Consider the following 25,853-nt stretch of genomic DNA (forward strand, 5'->3'; position numbering starts at 1 on the left):
GCCACTCAATGAACAAAGTCAATGACCATAATTTGTGATTAAAAATGTGAAATATGGCAGAACTTTTTATTTAAAAAAAGGTAAAGATAACAAAAGAGGAGAGAGGCAGAGGCTGAAGAACTAAGAAACAATGACAAACCATTTCCCCCCAAAATTCCCAGAAAAGGTTGAATTGTGTTTCATAATTCTCAGTCCAAACATATAGCAAGCAACCAAGCAAAGCAATCATAAGGTAACCAGGTGATGAAAGGCACTTGCCTGATAGCATCGGAGCTGTTTGTGGGAATGGTGCCCTGAGTCATGGCAGCAGGCGCCATGGTATCGGATTCCATAGGAAGCTGTCGGCACAGTGCCACCTCCTGGGAATACGAGGCGAATTCACAGACAGGTTACAGCTAGCAGTCATCGAGGCCTTTTCATTTCCATCTGAAACTTCACTCCGGATACTGATTCGGGTGATTATAAAGCTAATTACTAAAAATACAACCACTCAGCAGAAAATTGAGGATATACACTTTTGTTTGTTGTTCTTTAAATGAACCAATTTAAAGCATTGTGACATAAATACTAGCGCATCGTGCTGCCTGACCACTAGAGGGAGCTGCAAACTCTCTTGTGCTTTAAAATCTCTTGGTTAGACGTAGGCTTGGGCAGCATTACGGTAACAAAATTAGATCCATCCCATGCCTACTTAGACAGCTCGTCTTTTGCGGTATTTTCAAACTATACTTTGATTTCTTGTTAACGTATAGGCCGGTGGGTGCCTATGGAGTTATATGCTGATTTGAGATGTCCTGCGGCTTAACTACAGAAAATTGTATTGCTCAGTTCTAAATATTCTGCACTGCAAAAAGAAAAAAATACAATTAAAAACAGTTGCAGTGCGATTTTATATTCGCTGCATGTGCTGGACCAATTCTGGGCTAACGAAAATATAGATGGAACGAACCCACAACCCACTGAACAAATGTGACCGACTCTATCTTACCTGATTGCTTATTGGCTTATCTTAGACTGAAGACTAAAGGTGCCCATCCCTGAGCTATGCAGTAAGACCGGATTCACTGTAATCACAACTCGTGTCATGAGGTGTGATCAATAAGATGGAAAGTGCACGTTTATCCAGAAGGCAACTAAGAGGAACCTGCCTCAGATCTGAGCTTTCTACACACACATAAGCATATCCTAGGAGACCTGAAGCACTTGTGTTGTATAACGAGCCTCTATAGCAGTGTTTTCCAATCTGGTCCTTGGGGACCCACAGTCGGTCCATGTTTTTGCTCCTTCCCAGCTCCTTGCAATACTGGCAGGAAGCTGAGAGGGAGCAAAAACATGGACTGACTATGAGTTCCTGAGGACCGGATCGGGAAACACTGCGTTATAGCAGGGGTGTCACACTGCTTATTTTGGAGTTTGACACTCCTGGCTCTGTAAAGAACTGTAGGAACCAGTGACACGGCATGAGATTTGTGGGTGAAGAACAGCATCAGATTGGAAGAGAAAAATCACAGTATTGTGTGCAGTGCTCAGATATTCTTTATGAGGTGTTTTTTTAAAGAACAAACTGTACATTTCTCTACGTTTACGGAGGTTCCGTCGTTTAGTAGATAGAAATCTGGTTCCTGAGTTGTCTGTGGGGACAAACTGGTATCTCAGCTTCCAGGGTACGGCATGGTTGTGCAACAGGTCAAGACAACTACAGAGTGAAACTGGAGACCAGCGAATTTCACGGCTATAGCACTATATCCAAGAGAGGATTCCTTTCTGTGACGCTACAGGTGAAACTGCTGCAAAGGCGTTACTCAGCAGGTAAATATTTCAAATGGAAGCATATATTTTAATAGCTGATAGCTTAATAAATGTTAATAAATCAGGAACATTATGAAGTTCAACTGCAGTGACTGGATACCCAGAAATGCTCTAGACACAATGACAATTTGAAGCATTTCTTACCAGGAAAAACTCCTATTAGATGAGATGCCTGATTAGTGCTCCATTGGTCACTTAGAAAATAATCAAGTGGTCTTGAAGAGCACAGATATATAACAGTATGTCTGCATGTTACAAACACTTTGTTAGTGGGCTCACCCTCCCATGAAGAAAAATGCAAACTGGCAACAGTTTTGCCACTAGAGGGCACTCAGGTTTGCTCTAAGTAGGGATTCAAAATAAAATCTGTGCATGAAAACAAAGGGTAAATTTCAACCATCTGAGGCATCAAGTCATGTCTGAAGGACTTTTTTTCTGCTTAAAAAGTAATTCCAACAGTGCACATCTGACAAGATGAGGATAGTCGATGTTATGAAAAGAAAGAGAAAAATACAACTTGGCATTTATGTGACTAATGGCTGTCTACTTTTTTTGTAAAAGCTGATCGCTGCATCAACCGCATACCGGGCACCACATCGCCCCCTGCTGGTTCATATCGCCAAGGACTACCTGTCTCCTCAGTTCCTCCTGTCGCATTTGAATGCACTCCCGTTCCAGCTGGATTCGCTGAAGCTGCATTTTCTGCTGGTGCTGCTGCTGGGTGGCCAAGGGCTTGGGCAGGTTCATGGCACCGGCCTGTCCGCCCGGCTGGGAGGGGGGGGCGCTGGGGGCCATGGGCGGTGCCGGCGGCTGCTGCAGGTGTGACTGGTGGTGGGGGGGCATCACTGTCAGGGCAGAAGAGGAGAGGAAATGATTCAGGAGATTCAGCCATTCACTGGCAGTAATGTAGGACAGTGCTCTGTGTTCCTTGCAGGAGAGCAGAACCAAAAATGTGCTCAATGTCTATAAGTAAGAGAAACCATCCGCTCACTGTCTGCTGATGCATGGCTGCCTGACAGCTGTTAATGTTTCTCTGTAGCACAGCTGTTCCAGGAACACTAAGCTGCACAGCTCTGGCCTGGGCCTAACTACTATGCAAAGTCCTCCAATCCTGCATGCTTAGTCAGCTGCTGATTTGCTTATCTGTGCATTATCTGCGATTTTGAGATTCACCAAAAATAAACCTATGATATCCAAGAAGCTGAAAGATGTTACAGTTGAACGTTGCGTTTGTCGTTTCTAAGGATATGCCATCAAATATAAATATATATATATATATATTTATATATATCTGCTATTAAATGACCAAAAGTCTATTTATCAGACATTCACTGCAAAGAATCAAGTATAAAAGTTAGTACAAAGTAAATGGACACAGGAACACGTCGGTAACCTATTTACTTCTCTAAGGAACAAATAAAAAACACCACATTTGGCTGAATCTTCAAGTCTCACGGTATCTTGTACACGGCTGTTATAGCTAAGCATTGTGGTTTAGTCTCTGGTATTCTTTCAGGAACGGACAGAGCAAAATGAGTGTGGACTCCATGGACAGCGGCGCGATCCAACGATGGAACAGAATCGTGCGTGGAGCAGCTCGGAGCGAGGCTATGAGGGCCCTGATCGAGCTTCCAGGGGCGCGTCTCACAAAGCAGGATTTCTCAGTTAGCTGGGTTAACTTATGCTAGAAGTCCAGTAGGAATGCTTCTTGGAAAGTCATGACTGTCTAATAAGAGTTTAGGTAAGAAGCATTCCTGTTGGACTTCTGTCTTAAGTTAACCCAGCTAAATGAAGTATAACATGGCCGATGCTGTTTAACGGGAGCAGCACCACTGTGGGTTACAGCTAACCAACACATGTGATGTCAAAGGAGGATCAGGAGGATCATAAGAACCACAAGGACAGTGTCTCCCCCTAGGACAGGGGTGGGCAATCTTATCCAGAAAGGGCCGGTGTGTATGTGGGTTTTCGCTGCAACTCCCTAATTAAATGACTAATTAGAGGACCAACTGGCTGAAGAGTCCTCACACCTGGGTTTGAACACCTGACCTAAAGGTCTCCCCAAAATCCTGAAACACACTGGCCCTTTGCGGATAAGATCACCCAGCCCTGATCTAGCATATACTTCCTGCATGAGGTATTAATTCTAATCTTAAGAACAATAAGTCGCTTATTCTTGTCTTGCAACATCATTTAATTACATGTTTTTTATGTCCGATTTTTCTCGAAGAACAGAAGCTGTCTGGGGAGAGTGTAAAACCCTCCGTGCGTGAAATCGCAATATAAACACACCTTGCACAAGTAACGCCTCCTTTAAAACCAGATGTAGACATTAAAATTAAACAAAAGCCATCTGTCTCACCACCTCCTTCCACCTTAAACCCACCTGCAAGCTTAGCATTCTGATAGTGTTCAGTGTTTCATCGTGTGTGGACCGAACAGTCTGTCCTGAAGACCTTCCATGGTGTGAAAATGCAAACTGTGATGTACAAGATGTGATGTTTCCTGGTACTAGCGACCAAGAAAAGTCAGGATGGTGTCCATACTGTGTCCTTTGTTATTTATCATTAATTCATCTAAATGGCGAGATCAAATACTCTTTGCCGAATAAAGGACTGGAATCAAAGGAGGAAATGTATCATAATGAAGATTCTTACCTAGAGGTTTTTAAAGTCCAATAAAATCCATTGAAAAACTAATGCTAATGTTCATTTTTCAAAGCTTGAGACTGATATTCAAACTGTACCATTAAAGAATGAATCTGACTCCAACCAGGTCAAAACCGATTTTGTAACAGTACTAACAAAGAGTAACAAAGAAGCACGGTGAGTGAGTCCAAAGCTGCTGTCTTTATCACTCACATTGCATGAGCTTCCTGACAAATCTGACCTGGACACGTCGCTCACGATCGAAGCCAAAGCTGTACTGAAAGTAAAACGGAGGAAAGAGATAAAGAAAAACTCGCAGGTATTTTATCACACACGTCTGAAAGTGCTGGCAGCTGTGGACTCAGCGTTGCTAAAAGCCGCCACTAAGGCCCCAGGGCCGGACAGCTAATCATACTGCATGCTGTGATTGTGATACCAAAAACAATAAAAGAAAACCCTGGGTGAAGATAGGAGGGAAGAGGGACGGAAAAGGAGAAAAAGTGAGAGAGGATGAAAGAAGAGAGAGAAAAAAATGGTCAGCGTGAGCAGTCGTAGATCAGCGCGAGAGAGTTGCCAACACAGGCGCGATTGTTTAACCTATTTCCCAGAAACGAGTATTACTTATCCGATTCAGTTGCAAAGTGAAATTTTCCAGACCTAAAAAACTGTAACGTATTAAAAGCTAAAGGTGATCAGCTGCTGACAGGGAGCCTTTGACTTCACTGAGTAAGCACTGAACCCAGAAGCTCCACGTGAGCAGTGCGTGCCGCAAAGGGAAGACTGTCCTTCGTTTTACACTGGAACTCTGGGATGAAGATCTATTGCTTATTGGCTTATCCAAGTGTATGGTTCGTCTTCCTGGGTACTTCTCATGGTACCTGCTGCGATTTTCTCAACCAATTACATATTATTAATTCCACATCCCAAAAACACCTATTAATATTATTTTTAAAATTTTGGAAAACTTCTCTGCCTGTTTCAAATGCCCCAAACTCTCTTCCAATTAGCCCAGTTATAAGTACTTGCTATTAAAGACATTTTGAAACAAATATAAGCTATTATAGGAGAAGTACACTAAGATGTTGAATATCTACCAACTGTATCTTTGGTTTGCATGCTTGTTCGTTTCCTTGCTTGTTCATTTGTTTATTTTCCTGCTCCTCAAGGCTTTGCCAAACTGTTACGATGTGAATTAAGACCTTTCTGAGGTAATTTCACCGGCTCTCATTGAAGGGCAGAAAAGGAAAAGCAGATTCAAGTTAGAGTTTCCATCTTGGATGTCTCCGTACGTAACTCCAGTGGCCTTCTGCATTCACACAGGAACATGCAGGGGCTCCAGAAATGAACCGAAGGAAATGCTGGACCGGTTTGGTGTCTTTAGGTTATCAAAGGGGTAAATGTTGATTCTCAGTCTTGGGTTGACTGAGTTGAGCTGAATCCACTCTTCAGGAACGTGTCTGACCTATATAACACATTGCTAAAGCAGTCTTTAGCAATACTAAAATTAACACCCAAATCTCTCATGCATTTGGGTCTCTTGGTCTGTTTTGCAACTTCGGTCTGTAAATTTACCAGTGAACAGGGCCGGTGCAACAGAGTTCCAGATGGTACTTACTGAGGTGGGCATCCAGACGTGGGTCAAACCAGGATGTGGTCTGAGTTTTGTGGTCAATGAAGTACGTATCTCCCTGAGCGGTTACTGCCTGCTCCCAGTCCTCAGGCAGTGGTCCTGTTCAAACAGCAGCATCACAGCAGCACTGATCAGTAAAAGCAATAGCCCAAAGCCCTTCACCCATCATCAGCGATATTCAAGCTATATTGTTTTATGTGTAGGTTTGCCTGGGGAGGGGACTCTTACGCTATTGACCTTAAAACTCACATCTGGTGGTCACACTATCGTTATGGCAACATCTTCCAGTCTGTTGTAAAAGGTCATTTGAAACAGGTTTACATAAATTAGTGGAAGATTCATCTTAAGAACAGTTACACTTTGCTACATCACTGTGGCACAATATTGTCACCGAAGCCAATGCTGAAAGTTTACCAAAAATAGTGAATCGAAGCACAAGCTCAGGGAGTTGTTTGAGGAATATACTGCTATTGAGTTATGCGCCTGTCACTAGGCAGGCTGGAAAGAAGAGAACAAAGAGGTGGAAAATCTCCATCAGGACAACAAAGGGCGATAGAATTCCCCTCTTGACGAATAGGATTCCTGCCAGCTTTGTTCCAGGCCCAGTGTAGGAGGGAGAGGCAGCCAAAGTGGGCGGACTCAGACAGCTCTGTTGGAAAGCAGTGTGGATGGAGAGTGATTGCACAGTCACGGTATGGGGCTGCTGCTCCCTGCAGCTCACAGCCAATTACATACATTCCCACTTGGGCCAATCCCAGGCTCCACAGCAGGTGGACCAATCAGAGTCGAGGTAGAGGGCTACTGTGTAGGGGGAGTGTGTGTGTTTATGTATATTGGTGGTATACAGAGAGACATACTGAGAAAATAAATTTATTTGCAACTGGACATTGTAAAGGTTCGCTGTAAACAAAGAAAGTGCCAGTTACTCAATCGGCCGGCAAAAGTGGTCGAGATACCCCAAAAATCATCAGCACCGATAATGACAGCATCATGGGAAGCTGGGGGGCCCTGAACCATCACCCCCAATACACAGCAGCCTTGATGACGAATTTCCTACCATTGCAGATAAGGCCAGGTCACTACAGACCCTCTTGGGCCTGGTTTCACCCAGGAACCAAAACCTGATTGGAAAGACTAACACTTTCTCATGATAACACATTTATCATTACGAAGAATATTCTGTGTGCTGCATTTACTGACTCCCAATCCACCAGGTCTCCATTTAATCTGGACACAACCTTTCTTTGCTTTAACATCCTTGATCTCAGACAGGATTGGAATAAAAATTCCCTTAAGAAATCGCAGATCTAATAAACGATGAAATGAAATCTGGGTGTATTTTCAATCGACGTCAGATTAAAACCACTGGGAGCCCTTAGAGTGTCTGAGTTAATCCATTCCATGCTTAACAAAGTATGAAACCCGCATTCGAAACTGAAAAGTCTGAATCTCCACGTCCTCCATCACTAGCGTTAATATATCGTTAACTCCTTGTGCAATCGTTAAAATGAGTTACAATATGTACCGATTTAACTTATCTGGGGCAAAAATACAGGGTATCATTCAGCAGACCTGTAAGGGGTTGTTTACCTTGCCCGGCTTGCTAACGATATCCATGAATACTCCACACTTACGATTATTAAACGGAGTGAAACCTGAGTAGGTATGAGTCCCTCCATCCAAAGCGGGGTGTCACAAACTCCGTCGTCCCTAATGTGAAGTCCCGGGATTCGGGGCCGTATGAGTAGCACCCCGGGGCGTACCGAGGTCAGGTGACGGTCACATGGGAGCACTACCTCCTGAAGACGTGTTGCTTCTTATGTTACCTTAAAGCAGCCACGCTGCATTAGGGGGCAGCGTTGAGAAATCAGTAAACTTTACTTTTGATTGAAAGTAAGAGAAATGGCGGTGCAAGGGGAGGCCAAGAAGTTTGTTAGTATAAGTATAATCATTACTGACTTTATCAGATTTGTACGCCGCAAGGTGAGTGTTGTGACACCAGGCTGTACAGTTACGCCCGTGGGGCAGGTCTCAGAATGTGTAGGCGGCAATTACCAAGGTTTGGCTGTGTCTGGGCCATGGTACGCTGCTGCACGGGTCCAGGGGTGGGTGGGGCATGCAGGCTCAGGTGGTTTATGGCGCCGGTCATGGTCTTGCGGGGGTCTTGCCAAGTGGTGATCTTGTCAACATGGCTGCAGAGAGGAAAAGATTTTGCTGTTCTCAGTGAGGCCCACAAATATCCTTCATTTGGTTCATGGGAGAAACCATCTGAGACCAGGGGGAGGGGCATCAGTTCCATTTAATGACATGCTGACAAAGTGGTACGCCCTGTCATGATAGCACCACTAATAAAACTCTACATCCAGTCTACCACGTTTTTATGATGTCCTACAAAGTCACACAATGCAGCAAGCAGAGGTGGGAGGTTCAGGTTAAGAAAGTACAAATCCAGACCTAGATTTTGTTTCAACCAACCAGTTGAGTACTCAAAACTAAAAAGTCTTGTATTTAGCTAGGTTACTTATGATTAAGGTTAGGAATTGGTAGGAGTTTAGGTTGGGGGGTGGTGTACCTCCTACCCAGCACTAGGTTCTCCTCAGCTGTGCTACAGAGGGGAAACTCAGATCTGCACACAACATGCCTCACAGTAACGCCAAGTTGGCCTGATCGAGTCAAATGCTGTATGGCCAGCCTCCAACTGCCAGGGTGGGGCTGCAGCCAGCTAGGTTATTCTTATCTGCTGCGGTGATGGAGGGCCTGTGTAATCCCTCCAGCGCCCCCCCCCCCCCCCCCCACCACCACTCATTCCAGCTCTAGGCTGGAACCAATGCGCGACTGACCACAACCCCCCCCCCCCCCTCCATCAGGAATGATGGTGACTCCTCCTGCCCACTGCGAACCCCCTCCCCCCCCGCCCAGGACCACACCCCGCGGCTCCCTTTACCTTCGGCTGGACATTACACACAAAAATCCTGTTTGGCGTTTGATGTCGGTTTCCGTGTTTCGCAAATAGTGCTACTGACTTTCAGTGGCATTAATTAAACAGGGTGCGACATGCCGGAAAGCTGACAGCTAGCTCAACGGATTCACTCGCACATTTTATGACTTTGCTTCTGCAAATAACCCAGTGACCTCAAAGACCCAATCTTGGGACTGACTTCCGCCTGGTGAATACAACCCATCAAGTCCAAAAGTAAGATCCTATCGCATTCCTGGTATAGATACAGCACACAGGGAACTCGGATTTACACACTAGCTTTAGGCTTTACCAGAACTTTATCACTGTAAAATGTTGCTTAGCAGATACTCCTGCCAAGCAAAAATGAAAACCAATGAACTATAGCTGTTAAGCTGTACTACATGGGAAACTTAATCCCCACCTCAACTGAGAAGCGGTTGGTAATTTAGAATGAAATCTTCTGAATGGGCTTCTCTCCCCCAAGAGCTACAATGTAAAACTGAAACCAGCAAGAATGCCCTTTACTCACCGTACAGTAAAATAAAATCCATTCATCCATCCATTCATCCATCCATCAGCCAGTTGCTAATCCCAGTCATATGGGCCTGTAGCCTGTAGCCTGGCAGCCTTCAGCTCAGGTTAACCATACACTGGAACTACAAAAATCATAATGTAAAATCAATTCTTTAGTAACAAAGATGGTGCTAAGACCTCAGTCTTTAAGACCACGTCCCGCTAGAGTTGTTTCCTTCCAACAGAACGGGACATTACACGGTACACTAACCACACGCCAGAAAGCGGACTCTGTATGGGCTTGTTTGTACACAAATTCACTTGTGCGAGAATCCAGTGTAGGGTAAGCAGGAAGGCACTGAGTCACTGGGCACAAAGGACATTTCACACAATGTGACTCACTGAGACCTATTCATACTTAACCTAGAAGATTAGCCTCTTCCCGGCAGCCTCCACCCCCAGTGCATTGCCTGGATCATACCAGCGAACGCACACCTCGTTTTTTGGTCAACGGAGCACAAAAAATACGCGCTGAATGGATGAACCAATACTGACAAATCAGAAAAATTTCACACAGCCTGTCTTCCATCTTAGCGTTTAAGCAATGGACTTTCAGCAGTGCCCTGCCAAACGTAAGTATGATGAACAAAAACACCCATAAAATCTGGAAAAACAATATGGGAGACAAACTATAGTCTCAACCTCAAAGCAATTGTGGCATAAACCATCAGAAGTTCCAGAGAAAAGACCTGCAAGAGAGGCTCTAATTGCTTTGAAGACATAGGTAACACTTCTGGAGTTAAAATTATGTACTACAATGGATTTTTTTTCTTCAGAGAAAACATTCATCAAGTGCTTGAGGGTGTCTTTGTACCGGCCTTTTAAGGTTGGCGCTGGGATAGGTGTCCAAAGGCTGCAGAAAAGGCCCCCACCTGAGACCCAATCCAGTAGGACACTTTCTGCACACACAAGGCGGCTAACTCTAGAGCACCTGACGTGGTCTAAAATGGTCTCCACAATGTCAAAATAGCAGGTTTTTATTACACTGGGAGGGACATTCGGTCCCCACAATCCATCCATCCATCCATCCATTTTCCAAACCGCTTATCCTACTGGGTCGCGGGGGGTCCGGAGCCTATCCCGGAAGCAATGGGCACGAGGCAAGGTCCCCACAATGTAATATAAAAATAATGCACGCTGCTGACTCCTGCCTGCAGTAGAATCTCTTCATACTGGAAGCACTAATTCACATATGCAAAGGCGATAAAAAACTGGTCAAAACCTCCCTTAAACATAGTGGCAGGGGGGAAAGGCCTTCCAGAAGACTGAGCAGAGCACTTGCAAAAAGGTGTTGCAGGCGTTCCAGGGTTAGCTGATGGACAGCCCATGGAGAGATAAGCATGCCGGGGAGCTTAATCTGAAAGCAGTCGCTGGCTTTGATCTCTAGGGGCAGAACTCTTCCATATGTTCTCAGCACACTTTAAACCAAGATCAGCCAACTTTGAGAGAGAGACTTCATCGTACTGAGGGCACCTTGCCATCCACACCAACATCCAATGATGAACTGGCCATGTAGTGTATACTGTAACTGCTTGTCCAACTCAGGGTCACGGGGGGGGGGGGAGGGGGTCTGGAGCCTGAACGCAAGGCAGGGAACAACCCAGGATGGGGCACCAACCCATCACAGGGCACACATGCACACTCACACCATTCACTCATACACCATTTACTGACACACACACATCTATGGGCAATTTGGTAACTTCAATTATGGGAACCGGAGTACCTGGAGGAAACCTCATGACAACACATGGAACATGCAAACTCCACACACAGGACGTCGTGGTAGAGACTCGAACCCTATTCCCAGGGGTGTGAGGTGACACTTCACCAGCATGCCACCCAATTTTTTTAAAGAATAAAAAGGTTAAATAAATAATTAAATAAATAAGGAGAAACAATCTTCTAAAACCAACATGGAGCATCACCCACACAGGAGCACAGACTGGCTCTGCGGAAGCTGAGCTGATATCTAGGCAGGCTGTGCTCAGGTTTGCCTTAAATACACGAGAGCCCCGTCAGGATGCTTGTTACATCCCTGGCTTATTTCTGATTGTACGGGGAGGGCCATTTAAGAAGTATCCCTGAGTTCTTCCCCAAGTCTAATTCTGAAGAACCGTGGAATGCGAGGTTGTCTGTAGTCATAGCGATATGAACACAGGGCAGGACAACGCTCGCTCCGTTTAAAGGGCTTTGGGGTTTAATAGCACCAAACCCCAACCACCACTACACAACTATGGGTAGCACACAATGCATGTCCTCAATGAAATGATCTTTTCCTCCTGTAAAACTTAAAAACGTATCCAGTCTTATACACGAAAGCTGTCTTCTACGTAAACTTCACAGTCACTAAATTTATAAACTGAGCTAAGCTCCCACAATAGAAAAGTTGTCCACTGTGCGAATTTTATATCGTTGATGGCAATCAACAGTTTTAAGGATTATACATAATTCCTATATTATAGTGAATTTTTAAATAACAGATGGAGAGTTAGGGAAACAATCTTTCTTAAATATTGGCAAAAAAATCACCAATAATGTAAATCTCTTTCTGAGCTGTCAGACTGATTTCTCTGTCATTTAGGAAAACCAGACACTCATCTAGGCTCCAGAGATCCATCCTTGGTCTTTTCTCTATGTAACTCCATAAAATAACACTGACGTTAAGCGCTCTTTTGACCATGCATCCCACTCTGGTTTGGAGAAAGAGCCCTAAGCAGAATCCCGGAGATGACAACGTCCACAAAGACCCACAAAACCAGAACGACAGATGTGTTTTTACTTTTAAAGGGATGTACCCCTTTAAGTCGTGTAGGCCAATTTCTACAATAACCATGATGATGGTTAAGAAGGCATTTCCTGTATACAGATAGGGTTTGACCAATTAAAAAGTCAAACTGACCAGACTGAGGAATCGTACCACATAGCAGACATTAAAGGAAAAATAAACCAGTACAGATATTTAGTTATTAAAAAAAAGGACGAAATTTAGCAGCTCTATCCCTATGTCTTTCAAGCTGTGGTTGACGATGGATTCCTCCCTATTATGATCAAATACTTCTACAGATTTAGACTTTCTAAACTAACACACACACATAGAGGGGCACCAGCTACAAACTGGGGAATTGGAGCTATTCTATTCACATGCAAAAGACACAGAAAGGACGAGCAGGAAGTGAACTATGTTAATGTTTTATGACTGCCCCCAGTTGACGCTACCGGTGATGAGCCATTAGTTTAACGGCCCTGGGGTCAAGGTGAAAATAAAGAGATTAAAAGAAAACCCATTTGAGCAAGTTAAGTAACTAACCCGAGTCATTGTCAACGCCAGGCCTTGGTGATGTTATTTGTTTTAAACCCCATCGATGGAAAAATGAGCACACCAACCCTCCTTGCAGTTTAGTGCTTAGAACTAGGCAATCCTGACATAAATATTATTCAAAAAAGGAATGAACAAAACAGATTTCAAAGGGTTTAACATGGAGTTGAGGTGTGTTGGACTCTGTTTATTTGTAAACAAACCCAAAAATATACGTGTTTATGGGTTCCCCTTCCCGCTGCCGGACAGGACAACTGCTGGGAAGGGGGTCATCGGTGCTCGGAGGCAGCTGTTGACGGGCCGTCTAACTATAGCAGCGGTGCTGATCCTGCAGCCTCGTTAAAACGCTGGGGGGAGGCGGCTTAAGTACCGGATCAGGGTATGAGTCAGCATGGCTCCAGGCCACCAGAGAAGGCCTACCCCCGAATCTCCAGAACTGCATCCCACCGCACGCCTCGGACGACAGGGGGCTTAATACACGCTGTCAGTCTTTTATCTGACCTTAAGTACGCTCCTGCTCTCTCGCCGCATGCCTGGAATTACAGGAGCGAATTAAAAAAAACACGACAGAAAACACCTCTACAGCAGTAAAAAGTCTCTGTCAGAAATCCTGCTCGCAGCTAATTAAGTTACCATGTGGGAGGTCTGCCTGTTCATTTTAGCTTCCCCGTATTACTTACCAAACTGCATACCTCAAAGCCAATATTACCATATATCAGCTCTCGCAAGAATAAAAAAATTTTTTTTTTAAATCTCGCCTCGCTTTCATTGCCATCTTTATCTCAGTTAGTCCGCCTCGGTTGGAACCCAAGAAAGGTATCACATTGCCATTCTTAAAAGAGGCATTTACAATCTAACAAGAGCAGCCTACAAGCACTGTGTGTAATGAAATAGGAGACCCCATGACCTCAGACTCAAGTCAGACTAGTTCACAGAAAGACTGAAAGAAGCAGGACGCGAACGTCTTGCAATAAAGACCATTGAATAAACGCCGGCCCTGCTGTGCTTGAAAGAAACCTCAAGATGAATACTCAGCAAAGAGTGGATCGGTGGTTCGGTTGCATTTGCTGGACAAACAGCATTAAAAATGCCTATATCATGAGTCCATTCAGGGTCTTTTCAACGACAACGAGGCTAATAAAGGCTGAATTACTCTACGTGAAAATGCATGCCTTCATGGAGAGGAAGGATCAGCAATTTTGGAGTTCTTTTCTTCGCTTGATATGTGCAATGAGCCTGCAGAAAGGAATGGGTTAATAGTATCTCGGGAAGAAAAAGTCACCTGGCACAGGAGGGCCTCTGCCTGAAGTCGTTCGATACATCGATCGTCCCGAACAGATCGGCCTGCGTACAGTGCTTGTGTGACCTTGACTGGGAACCGGGAATGTTCCTGTACAAAAACCTCCCCACAAGGGTCAGGCCAGGACTGCATTCTATATGTAGCCATGGCGACAAAGCATTAGCAGTTAACCATTGACGGTTTGGACATTAACGGAAAGTGACCCTTGCAGAGAAGAGGACGGTCGTTTCAATTAAAACTCTCTGATCTGTTGATCTTAAATGATCTTAATTCCCACCTGGACCAAAAAGTCACCAGCTCAGCTATGCTGTATATGCCTTTCGCAAATAAACAGAGAAAAAAACAAACAACATAACAACACAACAAAGGCCTAAACCACACATTTCCCAACGCTTTGCCTCGGCTAGCCCTGGTTTCATTGTCCAGAGGAGCCATAAATTCTTACTAACATGATAGATTGCAGTCAGCCAAGTAATATTTAACTTTCTCAAGACAGCAGCGCCAAATAAAAAGCAAAGAAAATACTATAAAACCCCCAAAATACACGAGACTGCCATCAATTAGGCAAAGCCTTTGTAGCAGTGCCATGTTGCAGGTGCCTGCTGGGAAATCTCAGATTGGAAAGAGCTGCCCGTCAGTGTTTGCGGACTCCCCCGAGAAATACTCCGCCTGCCATCAAAAACACGTGTCCGGAGAGGACTGGAGAAAAGGCCCTGTGGCTTGTAGAGAGACTTGTTTCTGCTGGCTACTAAGTGACCCCGGCCTGTGAGTGACGCTGTGCCACGGACCTAGAGCTCCAACGATAACCCTCACTGCACCTCACTCAGTGCCAGCTCCCTAACACATCGACACACACTCATCCTTCTCATTAAATAGACTGACTGATTGGATTTCATCCGCCAGGTCGAATCCATCTGTCCACGGTCTAACCGCTTACTGTGGTTAGAGTTGCAGAGGGGTCTATCCCAGGCAGCATAGGGTACAAGGCTGGGGTACCCGCTGGGTGGGACGCCAGTCTGTTGCAGGGTAGCGCAGTTGATCGTGCACGGCTCCCCATATGGGATCGATCACATTCAAATTCTATTTTACATCACAGGATGTTCCTGTATTAAATGGGGGTGGGAGGCAGCTCTAATTGCGGAGGGGAACCTGCATAACTCAGAGAGAACATGTAAACTCCACACAAGCATGCAAAAAAGGCGGGATTTGAACCCACGACCCTGAAGGTGTGAGGTGAGACAGAGTCACCATTTCACACAACCAGTTCAAATTCACAGACAGCATAAGCGTTGCAGGCTCACGCTCGTTTATTTGTTTTTATTTATAGCCCTCAGTGCTCAGACTAGAACCTTTTGTTTTCCCGTCTACCGAAAACCCACTTTAAAAATGTCAAACAGACAACCTAACCACACACAAAACACCAGAATCCCTTCTTGTAGAGGAAAACACAGACTCACAGACACACACAAACCGGAAGACTGACATAAGCCTGAATTTTCCTCTGCAAAGCACTCCTTGTTAACCAGACCTATGGGAGTAAGTTCTGCAAGAGTCCATTCCATTCTCCCACCAGCTTAAAAAAAATATGCATGCATGTAACAGACCTAGCAGTTTCAACAAATGACCATTTTTTCCCCTTACCTGTTCAACCCAGACAACAAATCTGTTCAGCTGATATGGAAAATGACGCAATAACAGCGAGACACGATGGGTTGACCTGTCTTTGCTCCGCAGCTGTTTCGTTTCAGGTATTCATATCAGTTCCGGGACAATCAGTTTAACCTCTGGGCAAAAATTAACAAGACGGCTCCGCAACGGTAGAAAAACGTTCTTACAACGTTCAAGTATTGATTATACCGATGATAAGCTACAGGAGGAACACAGAGTCTTTGGGCGCCACACCTGAAGTTGGCTCAATCTCGGTGTGAAATCTCAGTCCACGTGCACGTCGCATGGAGCGTGTGCTATGCTGTCACACCTGTAACACCAGCCGTGACAGCGAGCGATCATCGTCTGAAAGTCACACTGATACGAGCTAGAGAGCTACAAGCGTGACTCACATTTCGCAAACGCGCAAAAAGGTACATGACCAGAAATAAAGGGGGCCTGAAGTTATGTTTCTCATTATCTAACATTCTGGAATAACTGCGCGGTGTTGTACACTCAAAGCGCATCGAGGCCTCATCTCCAGAGTCATAGAAAATGGACACCTAACCATTTGTAGAGTAAACCTCAGCTGACTTGTGCCCAACGAGAGGGAAAGATCAAATTTAATTTCATCTTAATTTCATTAGTCTATCAACTGCATTTTTGCTTTCGGTCATTTTGGCCCGCAGCTCCGCGGCGGATCGCAACGGGGCTAACAGGAGATTTTCCCCATGCTGCTTACAGAAGATAATCCTCACTTGTGTCCTAATTCCAAGTGGAACAATAAAGCCTTCAAATCTAAGTTTGTTACATTTGCATAAAAGTCCCAATTCAAGAAAATTCATTCTTGGTTATGGCAAGTTCCTACCTTGAAAACGTAGACCTAGAAATTCACCTACGAATACATAGCCACAAGGACCACTCTTCAACGTAGGTAGGTAAGATGATCAATCATGGGGTCAAAACAGATGGCCTCTATCTGAACGGCACCTTCCTAAAGCCACGGATTGATCTCTTTGCAAGATTTATTTGTAAAGCAGTCACATGTGATGAAGGGGAATGGTGGACGAAATGCCAAAGGTTCAATGCAACAGCTGGGGCTTAGAGAAAAAAAACTCCTTTCTGCTGAGTATAAGGGTGATGCCCACACAGCACTGCTCACATTCAAGGGGAACAAGCAGCGATCGTGACTGAGGGATATGAAAGTGGGGTCTAGTCGCTGAGGCTGTTGGAGGAGCAGGACGTAGGCCTAAGAGGTTCCGATAAAGATCTCCACCCAGTGGGTCCACTGAGACCCGGCAAATGGTAGAATGTCTGTCGCCATGCCGACGAGGGGACCATCACGTCACCTATAGCTCACTCAATCAGTCTTGGCAAAGGAACGCGTGCCACCTCTATTGTTCCCGCGTGTCTCATGGACTTTCCCTAACAGAACCAAGGTCTGAATGCTTAAAGTGATATCAAACATTCTCAAGTGATGATATTACGGAGAGTCTCCTCCAGCAGCTAAGATTATGCACATTTTGATGGGGGCCAACAAACATCAGCGTATCGTGTCCTGAGAAGCCATTTCTTGGCGAGCCTCTTCTAGCTCTTCAGGAATGTGAAAGCCCCAAGAATGATTTTCTGGATAATTACACTCATTTTGTCTACAAAACAGATGTGAAGGCCCCTTCAATTACAAACAATTCTTTGTGTTTTAAAGTCTGGGAACTTTCCTTTCATGCCATTTGAGAGCGGCTTTTCTGAGGTCTCGAGCTGTATAATGTCATTGTGAACAAGAAGCGTGCATTATGAGCCGTGATTTGCATTTCAGAGCTATGTGATAGTCTAACCCTACTTGACTCACTGTTTTTAAAACACGTCCCCGACGGCCCCCCCCCCCCCAATACCAGTGAGTAGCACTCACAAGGTGCACTGGACTGGACAAACAAGAAGCAGAAAGTATATTTAAAATTATTTTGCGAAACACCTTAATCATTTAATACACTGTCGTTACTTTAATTTCTATTCCTGTAAAAATCTACAGGACTAAAAACGCCGGTTTATGTTACCTCAGTGCTGCACCTCTGTCAATGCAAGGGACTTATAATGGGAAAAGCTTATATATTTCATAAGAATTCTATTTTACTGCTCATGCCTCCTTTGATGTCTGTGAGTCATGTTTTTGTGTTTTACTTTAAAAAAAAAGTCTCTCTCTGATGCTGAATATCTCCCCAAACTTAAGGAAATGACTGTATCTATAAACTCAACACTGAGGCACCTATTTAAACGACTTACTGGAAAGAAGAGGAGAAAACATTGCCTTGCCATAAACAACACCATCGCCCCACACTTCCATATGCACACTCTGGCAATAGGTTTTATTTAAGGCTGTAAAACGGATAGATACACTGGGAGGAACAAATGGGTCCTGTTTTGCGAGTGAAACAGGCCGGAGAGGACACAGATGCTGGAATGCAATGAGGGCGTACTGAGAGCAGGGCACAGGGGGCTGGGAAAATCAGCCCGTAAAAAGGAGGCAGATAGTGTTGGTTTTCTGCTCCATCCAAGAGAAAAGCTCAGATTTTTACGTGTTGGAAAGGTGCTGGACTGAGATGAAAACATGCAGGGCAACACGACGACGTAAGATGTGAAATTACGATGCGCAGACTGCATTATGCAGCTTACGTCTTTTTGGAAAGCTAGTCGCACATCTGTAAAATACACGATATTATCACCACTGAATGCTGAACAGCCAAACTGCAAGAAAAACGAGCAAGTCTGAGAAAAATAAAACGCAAAGCAGTGGGATGAGAGTCACAGCGAGGCGGTCGGCTGGCGTGACTGGAAGGGGAAGGTGAAGAGCGTGTGGAAGTTTCCGGTGTCTCGCACTTAAGTCTTACAGCTGTTTTCCCATAAGGGGCCTCAAGGGGCGACTGCAGCAAACACACAAGAAATTGGCCGTACGGAACAGTCGGCCGCCTACGTGGGGAATATATCGATAAATAAATGAGCCACGTACACAATCACACACAGAAGCCTGCTGCTGACGGCTGTCTCTTCATGAAGAGCCTTCTTAACATGTAGAAAAAGGACTGACTACACTGCCGAATTTGAAAGAGAACGTTATTTTATATTGGAATATGTCCAGTGGTGGTTTTTCTGAGACCTTTTCATGTTGCAAATTGAAAAAGGAAACAATGTCTGACTCGCTTAAGTGCCTCCATATAATACAAGTAATTTGTGCATAATTTCAAAGGGTATTAAAATAATGGCTCCAGAGCAAGACGTAAAAACCCAAAATCAACTGCCAATGAAAACAAAGAGGGAAGAGCTGCTTAGCCAAGCTGTTCCTTTGTAAGGGTCCTGAGAGGTCAGATATCAGGCAGGGCCTGGCAGACTCCCTCTACTGCCTGGAGGACTGACGCAACAGCCCCAATGCCCTGGATAGGCTCCAGCTTGGGGGGTGGAGCCACATCAGCTGTTGTGATGGCTACAGGCAGCTCCACACTACTTTCCACATCACCCCACAAAATCCATGCCTGATCTCACCTCTCCGTAAAAGGCAAACACAGACTGGTTTGACTGTATGATGCCGGGGACCCTTCCAAACAGCAGTCTGCACTATGGCAACCAGTTTCCAGATAAAGATTTAACCACAGGTATAAAATCTTTCTCTCCATGTAGACGCATCTCCTTGGGTCTGACCATCATGTCTTCTCAGAGAAAATGAGAGCCTGTTTAGTCAAGGCCATAATTACGCAGGCGTCCAATTTTGTGCCTAAATGGAGAATTCTAACCATAAGGAGTGAAACTTTAATAGGGGATTCCATTTTATTTCTAGAGTAATTATACCACTACTGTGGTTTGGAAGCATTTGTTTTTCTGGGAAATGGTAGTTAGGAAGGTGATTTAATTGAGGAACTTCTGCTTTGCTGACAGGTCGGAAGATCTACTGTCCAGAGCAGCCCACACCGCTCCAGATGTCTCAGGAACCGCTGAGGGATTGCATCCAGGCAAAAAGAAATACACAAGCTCCAAACTTGCTGGTTTTAAATTCAGCTCACATCATATTTCCAGTCAGTTTAATTGCTTACATACAATTCATATCTGCAATGCACGCTAAACCTCAGAAGGTAGAACACACTCCAGCCATGTCGAAACCAAAGCCACCCAACATGGCCCAGATGTGTGTTCCGGTAACGCAGAACCATGAAGGGTCCATAGACACACCTAGATGAATCTTGAACACAGCTAGTTCCACTCTGTAGACTCAGCACCGGGTGTACTTGATGTAGGCTACTGTGAGAACGCTACGGCAACCCAGCAAAACCATTGACACCAGCACGTGACGTTTCATCTCACCGTTGAGAGGCAACTTAGCTTAATGATGTTTATTCTAAATGGCTCCTGAGAAACACCAACCAAAGTGAAAAGGCATGGAGACCTACGTCTGCCAGCTTAACCATCTTGCTAAAGATATAATCACATAGGTATGGGCACAGGGGGTGGCACAGGGGATGGCAAGGGGGGGGGTGGCACACAGCTCAACTTACACACCTAGTCACCATGCTATTGATCTCCGTTTTGTGAATTACAGCTTGTTAGTGGAAACCAAAGGAAAGACATAACTCTCAAGCAGCTCCTTTTTTTCCTCGTTCATCCAGCTGCCAACTTCCAATCCTGGACAGGGGCTTTGGGGGGGAGGGCTTAGAGAAGCATTCTCCAATTCCAATCCTGGGGGGCCAGTCTGCAATGCAGCTTGCAGATTTCCCAGCTCAAATGCACTTACTAAACCTGGGAATTGGCTAGTGAGATGAATAAGGTGTGGGTGTGTGTCTGCGTGTATGTGTGTGTGCATATATTCATTAATTCATTCATTAATTTATTTATTTACTTTCCATGGCCTAACATCAAGTCATATTTCCCTTTGTAGATCCTTTACCAGTAGAATGAGCAGATCCTACATTATCTTGGCTGTTCATGAACATCACTAGTACCAGTGTCGGTCGAAGCCATAGGGAAGCACCCAGCCCTGCTAAACTTCACTGCACAATTTCCCACCATCTAAGTGGTGCACACTAGGGAGTGGGGGGGGGGGGTGGTTGGCGCCGGTCTCCCCTTCAAATCTGTAATGCGGAATATTAAAATATCACTACGTGTTTGTGGTCTTTTACTGCAGTCCTGACATAACTCAGATACTGATTATTACCATTGAATCACACTTTGACGGAGGCCTCCATTTCATCACCAACCAAGGTCCTCAGGAAATGTAGCGTATTGCCAAGGACTGTATGAAGTATACAGCGATGTGCTGGTGTGAGACATGCAGGTAAGGAGGTTCTGAGGGACTCTGATACAGCATTAAAGGTCCTCATTGGATCCTGCATGAACTCAGACCCAGCCTCAACACCCAGGAATTCCAGGCTTTTCTCACGCTTCACCGGGTGACATGAAGCAGCAGCTTCTGTCAAAAGTCCAGCCAGTGAAGCACACTGGACCCAGGCACACAGGACTGAAGTGGACTGCAAGGGCTGCTGGGGGGGTTGCGGGTGTGGGAGGGAATGCTACATAACATAGATCTGATTTTATTATCTGTTCCCATTTTCCCTTGACCTCCCCCAGCCTGGCATGCCAGAACGAGCTGTACAGATCCCCCCCACCAATGCAAAGTCTCTGGATAACTGCAGAGTCCCCTCCCCCCTTTTTCCAATTTTCCATCAATCATTGCCTTCTACTCTGCTCTTTATAAATTAAATATAATAAAACAAACAAACACGCCTCCTTTCAATTGCCAAAACAAGCCAGGGTGGATACTGGAAAACTGTAGATTTCTCAATTTAAAAATATAATTCTAGTTACACATATTAAAGCATAAATGCGTCCATGAAAGGTGAAGAAATGTGCTTAAGTTAATAGACCGCAGAGATGTTAATATATAGAGTATCAAACACAAGTGTGGCAGTTTACCTTTCATCCTATATAACCAATCTTCACCCTACTGTATGTTTACATCACAATACAAAGCGACAGCCAATGAGAGAAGTGTAATCCATCATCAGTAAAGTGGATATAACTGTATTTTAAGTCATACAAGTGGTGAAAAACTATACGAGAAACCTCCAGATAGAGACTCCCTTCAATTATACCATGCGGACACCACATTCCTTGAGTGGTTAAACAATGTATCAGACAGACCTAAGGTTGCCTAGCACTACAATATTTATGAATGTTTGGCTTTAGAACGTTTTGCAGCAAATACTGTAAAAGCACAATGACTGCTGCCCAAACAAATAATTTCTCAGTGGGACCAATCCAGTGCGTTTTGGTTTTGCAGCAAACGTGAAACTGAAAATACTTCTGCATTGTGTAAGTTCCCGGTCGTTCACTTTTTCACACTATATCACCACCACAGTCAGCAAGCTGGTCCCAGTTGTGATAGAAATAATAAACAGAGCCTGGTTCTTCACTGCGTCTTGCAGTGACATTGTAAATCCAAAAACAACCAGTATTCAAGACTTTGTGACGCTTCCCTGCCAGTTATTGACAGATTAAAGAGGCCCAAACCACAGAGGATGTCAAGGAGACGTGTTCCCAGAAGGCTCTCGAAAACCCAAATAAAGACACATGATTGTTGAGTACATCACTGGAGGATACATCAGTCGCTTTCCTCCTTGGCTCAGAACCCACAACCCAAATCCCTTAACCAGCCCACCACCAGCTGCAACCAGGGAAAATTTTAACCACTGCACCATCTGTAACTTTATATAGGCACATAGTAACACAAACCTCTAATGTTGATTTAAGTCATGTCTCCTAACCAGTTTCACCACCTGTGGCTATTAATGAATTGTAATTAGGCAGTTCACGCTAATTATGTTAGGTGTTAGAAACTGAGGAAAACTCCTTTGCGTGCAAGGGGTGCAGAAGTCATGGAAGATTGACTAAACCTGCACCTTCTTTAATTCAAGGCCTCCGACATTAGCAATGATAGATAAACCAAAAAGCTTGGTGTATTATGAAGGAGGTAATTGGCCCATCATCTGAACTTATTTTGGATGATTAGGTAATTGCAGGGCGGGGCTTTGGCTGGCATGTCCAACCTTCGGATCACGACAGGAGCCGACACGCTCAGAGGGTTGCAAATCGAGAACCGGGCAGCAACGGCTGATGACACCAACGCCGACACTAATGGAAACGACGTAGTGCAACCCAATAGAATCCAAAGCCTTTTCTAAGGGTAAGATCTGACCTATTTAGGTTTAACAGAAGCCACACACAGCTGCAACAAACTTTTTCTTCCTTTAGCCCAGTGAAAGTCACAGGCCATGGGCTCTGGGTAACAGACTAGGTCTGGTAATACGATGACTGTTCATGCCAAATAAAACACCGCTGTCATCACAAGGAAGCAGGGACATCATCCTGAACTCATAAGACTGAAAATGAATTAGATTTTTTATATATGAAAACCAACATTGTACATAACAAGCAGACAAGTCTTAAGTTTTAGTTTCTTAAGCTCTTTAAAGAACTAGGTTAAGGTCACAAGAAATTTGAGTCTCGATTATGTACAGACTCTTTCCAGAGTAGATACTGGGAGTCACTGTTACTCTGGAGCTATGATGGTATGTATCCAGATAACAGTCTACAATACTGTCCCTGCAGATCACATATAAGTGACCACAGCTCTGCTGAAATCTCCCATCGACTCCAATATGATGATTGCTGGCTAGGAGACAAAAGAAAAGTCTTAACTATTGCCGTCCTCTACGAAGCCATATTGAAGCACTGATCTACAGCGCGGACTGTCCTGGCCGGCAGAACCAGAAATAGCGAGAAATTGCTCATCAATGAAATGCCACCTTGGTTAACTTGACTGACAGGGCAATAAAAACGTAAGCTATCAGGAGTCCCCAGAGAGCTGAACAGTCAAAATTTTAACAATCCAGACAAAAATATCACAAAATATGGGTGAGATCTACTAACATTAAATATATTGTTACGGAAATGTCACTGGAGATGAGCCGGCTTAAGTGACTGGGGTACTAAGAGCGAGGCTGTAAAAATACCGACCAGCTCTGCGCAGCAGAAATGAAAGTGCAGCCATACCAGCAGGCCAATACAGTTTGGAGCCCATGTCGATTTGGGGGGAAAATGCATTTATACACTTTAAAAGAAATTAAATCAAATCAAAAGGCCACTTTAGTAGGAACTAGGTAACACTACGCAAATCATCAGCCCCTGGAAACCAGTTAATATTAAACGTGAAATTACGACGCCAGAACAAGGTGCATAAGTCATAAATTATGCGAGGTAATTTACCGATATTAGGTTAATCAGGGAAACGTCGCTACAGCATAATGGGTTGCGGCTGACAGTGGCTAACAAAGCCACAATAACAGTAAAGATCATCAAAACGCTCACACACTGCTTGCCAATTGCCTCGTACGTAATATGCGGTGAAGCAGCGCCATTGTGATTTTCTAACCAAGTTAGTCAAATTACATCCAATTGACAAACTGAATAGTAATTTTCCTAGCGTGATTAAATATAATGAAGGCGCATTTGTCCTAGAGAGCAACACAAGGGAATAGTGTCTTTACCAGCAGCGTTAAAAAGCATGTAGCCCTAAAAACCAGTCACACCAAGAGACAAAAAACCCAGTTTCGATTGGTATCGCTGCATTTGATGAACATGAACATGAGCATTTTGTAAGAGCGAGATTTTAACCCGTGATTCTGTGTCAATGGCATGAAGGGCAAGTCAACTCATAGTGGTATTTATTATTATTATTATTATTATTATTATTATTATTATTATTATTAATAACAATAATAGTAATGATAATAATAATAATAATAATAGTAATAGTTATTATTACTAATAATACTCATTGTTATTATTATTATTGATGATGATGATAATAGTAATAACAACAATTATTGTTGTTAATGTTGTTCATGATGATGATAGTTATAATAATAATAATAATAATAATAATCATCATCATGTTTGCTTCATGTTATTTGAACACTGAAGTTTGTGAACACTCACTTAAGAAAGTATCTCTGACCAGAAGACGTAAAAGCCATCTCCCATCCCGGCGGCAGGGGCAGCTCGCCAGTGACATCGACAGACTGGTGCCGGGGGTGGCAAACCGGGCTGCTGGTGGCACTGGGTCCGGTTCCGGTTCCGACCTGTAATGAGGCAGGAGAGGAATACGAGCGGACGTGCTGCGCCGTGAGCCGGGCCGGGTGGGTCCCCGAGTCGGTGCTGGACTGCCGTGAGTGCGACCCGGAGTCTGGCTCCTTGAAGAAAGACTCGGGAAGGACTTTTTTCCTCCAGGAGCTCGGCTGTGGGTTCATAACGGAGTTAAAAAGAGCTTCCAGATCTGTGTCAAAGTCCTTTGCAACACGTATAACTTGTTGTCCAGGAAAAGGTTGCAGATGATTGTTACTCATTTTCTTAAAATGAAAAATACTTGACAATTTGCAAAATGACAATTGAAAAGAAAAAGTCTACCCCAATGACTTCTCAATACAAGCTTCTTTCTGGTTTTAAAATAGCCTTATATGCGTTTTTGGAAGACCAAACAACCAAATTAATCGTTTTCCCTGCATGGGAAAAGTTCTCACGAACTTTTCCTTTCCGCGGTGCGCGTCGTACTAATCTGTCTGCCGTCACAAAGTTTGCAAACTCAACTTTGCAAGTGATCAGCGTCCGCCATCTCTTATAAATAATTCATGAGGCAGGAAAGCGGAGGCGCGGCAGGAGCGCAGATATATTCAGTGTTTTTTCAAGAAAAGTAGAAAAACGATACATATAAGGTGGTGGGGACGAATTATATCGTATTCGGAAATGTTTAACACCGGTTCGATTAAGAATAATATAGTGGTAGGCTATAACAGTATTGTGTTATAAAATGTTAGTGTTTTGAAATGTGCCTTCGTCTTATTCAAAATTTAAAATTCATTAGGTGAGAAAAC

General features: G+C 44.2%; 1 protein-coding gene across 1 annotated transcript in view; it reads right to left on the bottom strand.

Moving 5' to 3' along the window:
- The window catches only part of LOC125727609 (WW domain-containing transcription regulator protein 1-like), a 29,026-nt gene extending 3,417 nt beyond the window's left edge, over window positions 1–25,609 (bottom strand). The window contains exons 1-5 of the mRNA XM_049004456.1: window positions 24,922–25,609; window positions 8,143–8,279; window positions 6,073–6,186; window positions 2,440–2,654; window positions 259–359 (exon numbers count right to left, since the gene is read on the bottom strand). Of these exons, the coding sequence (XP_048860413.1) occupies window positions 259–359; window positions 2,440–2,654; window positions 6,073–6,186; window positions 8,143–8,279; window positions 24,922–25,328 (974 nt within the window). The 5' untranslated portion in view covers window positions 25,329–25,609. The remainder of the gene's footprint in view (window positions 1–258; window positions 360–2,439; window positions 2,655–6,072; window positions 6,187–8,142; window positions 8,280–24,921) is intronic.
- Between the last annotated feature and the right edge of the window lie 244 nt (window positions 25,610–25,853).

This window comes from Brienomyrus brachyistius, unplaced genomic scaffold, assembly GCF_023856365.1.
Source record: "Brienomyrus brachyistius isolate T26 unplaced genomic scaffold, BBRACH_0.4 scaffold104, whole genome shotgun sequence".
In the NCBI taxonomy this organism is placed as follows: Eukaryota; Metazoa; Chordata; class Actinopteri; order Osteoglossiformes; family Mormyridae; genus Brienomyrus; species Brienomyrus brachyistius.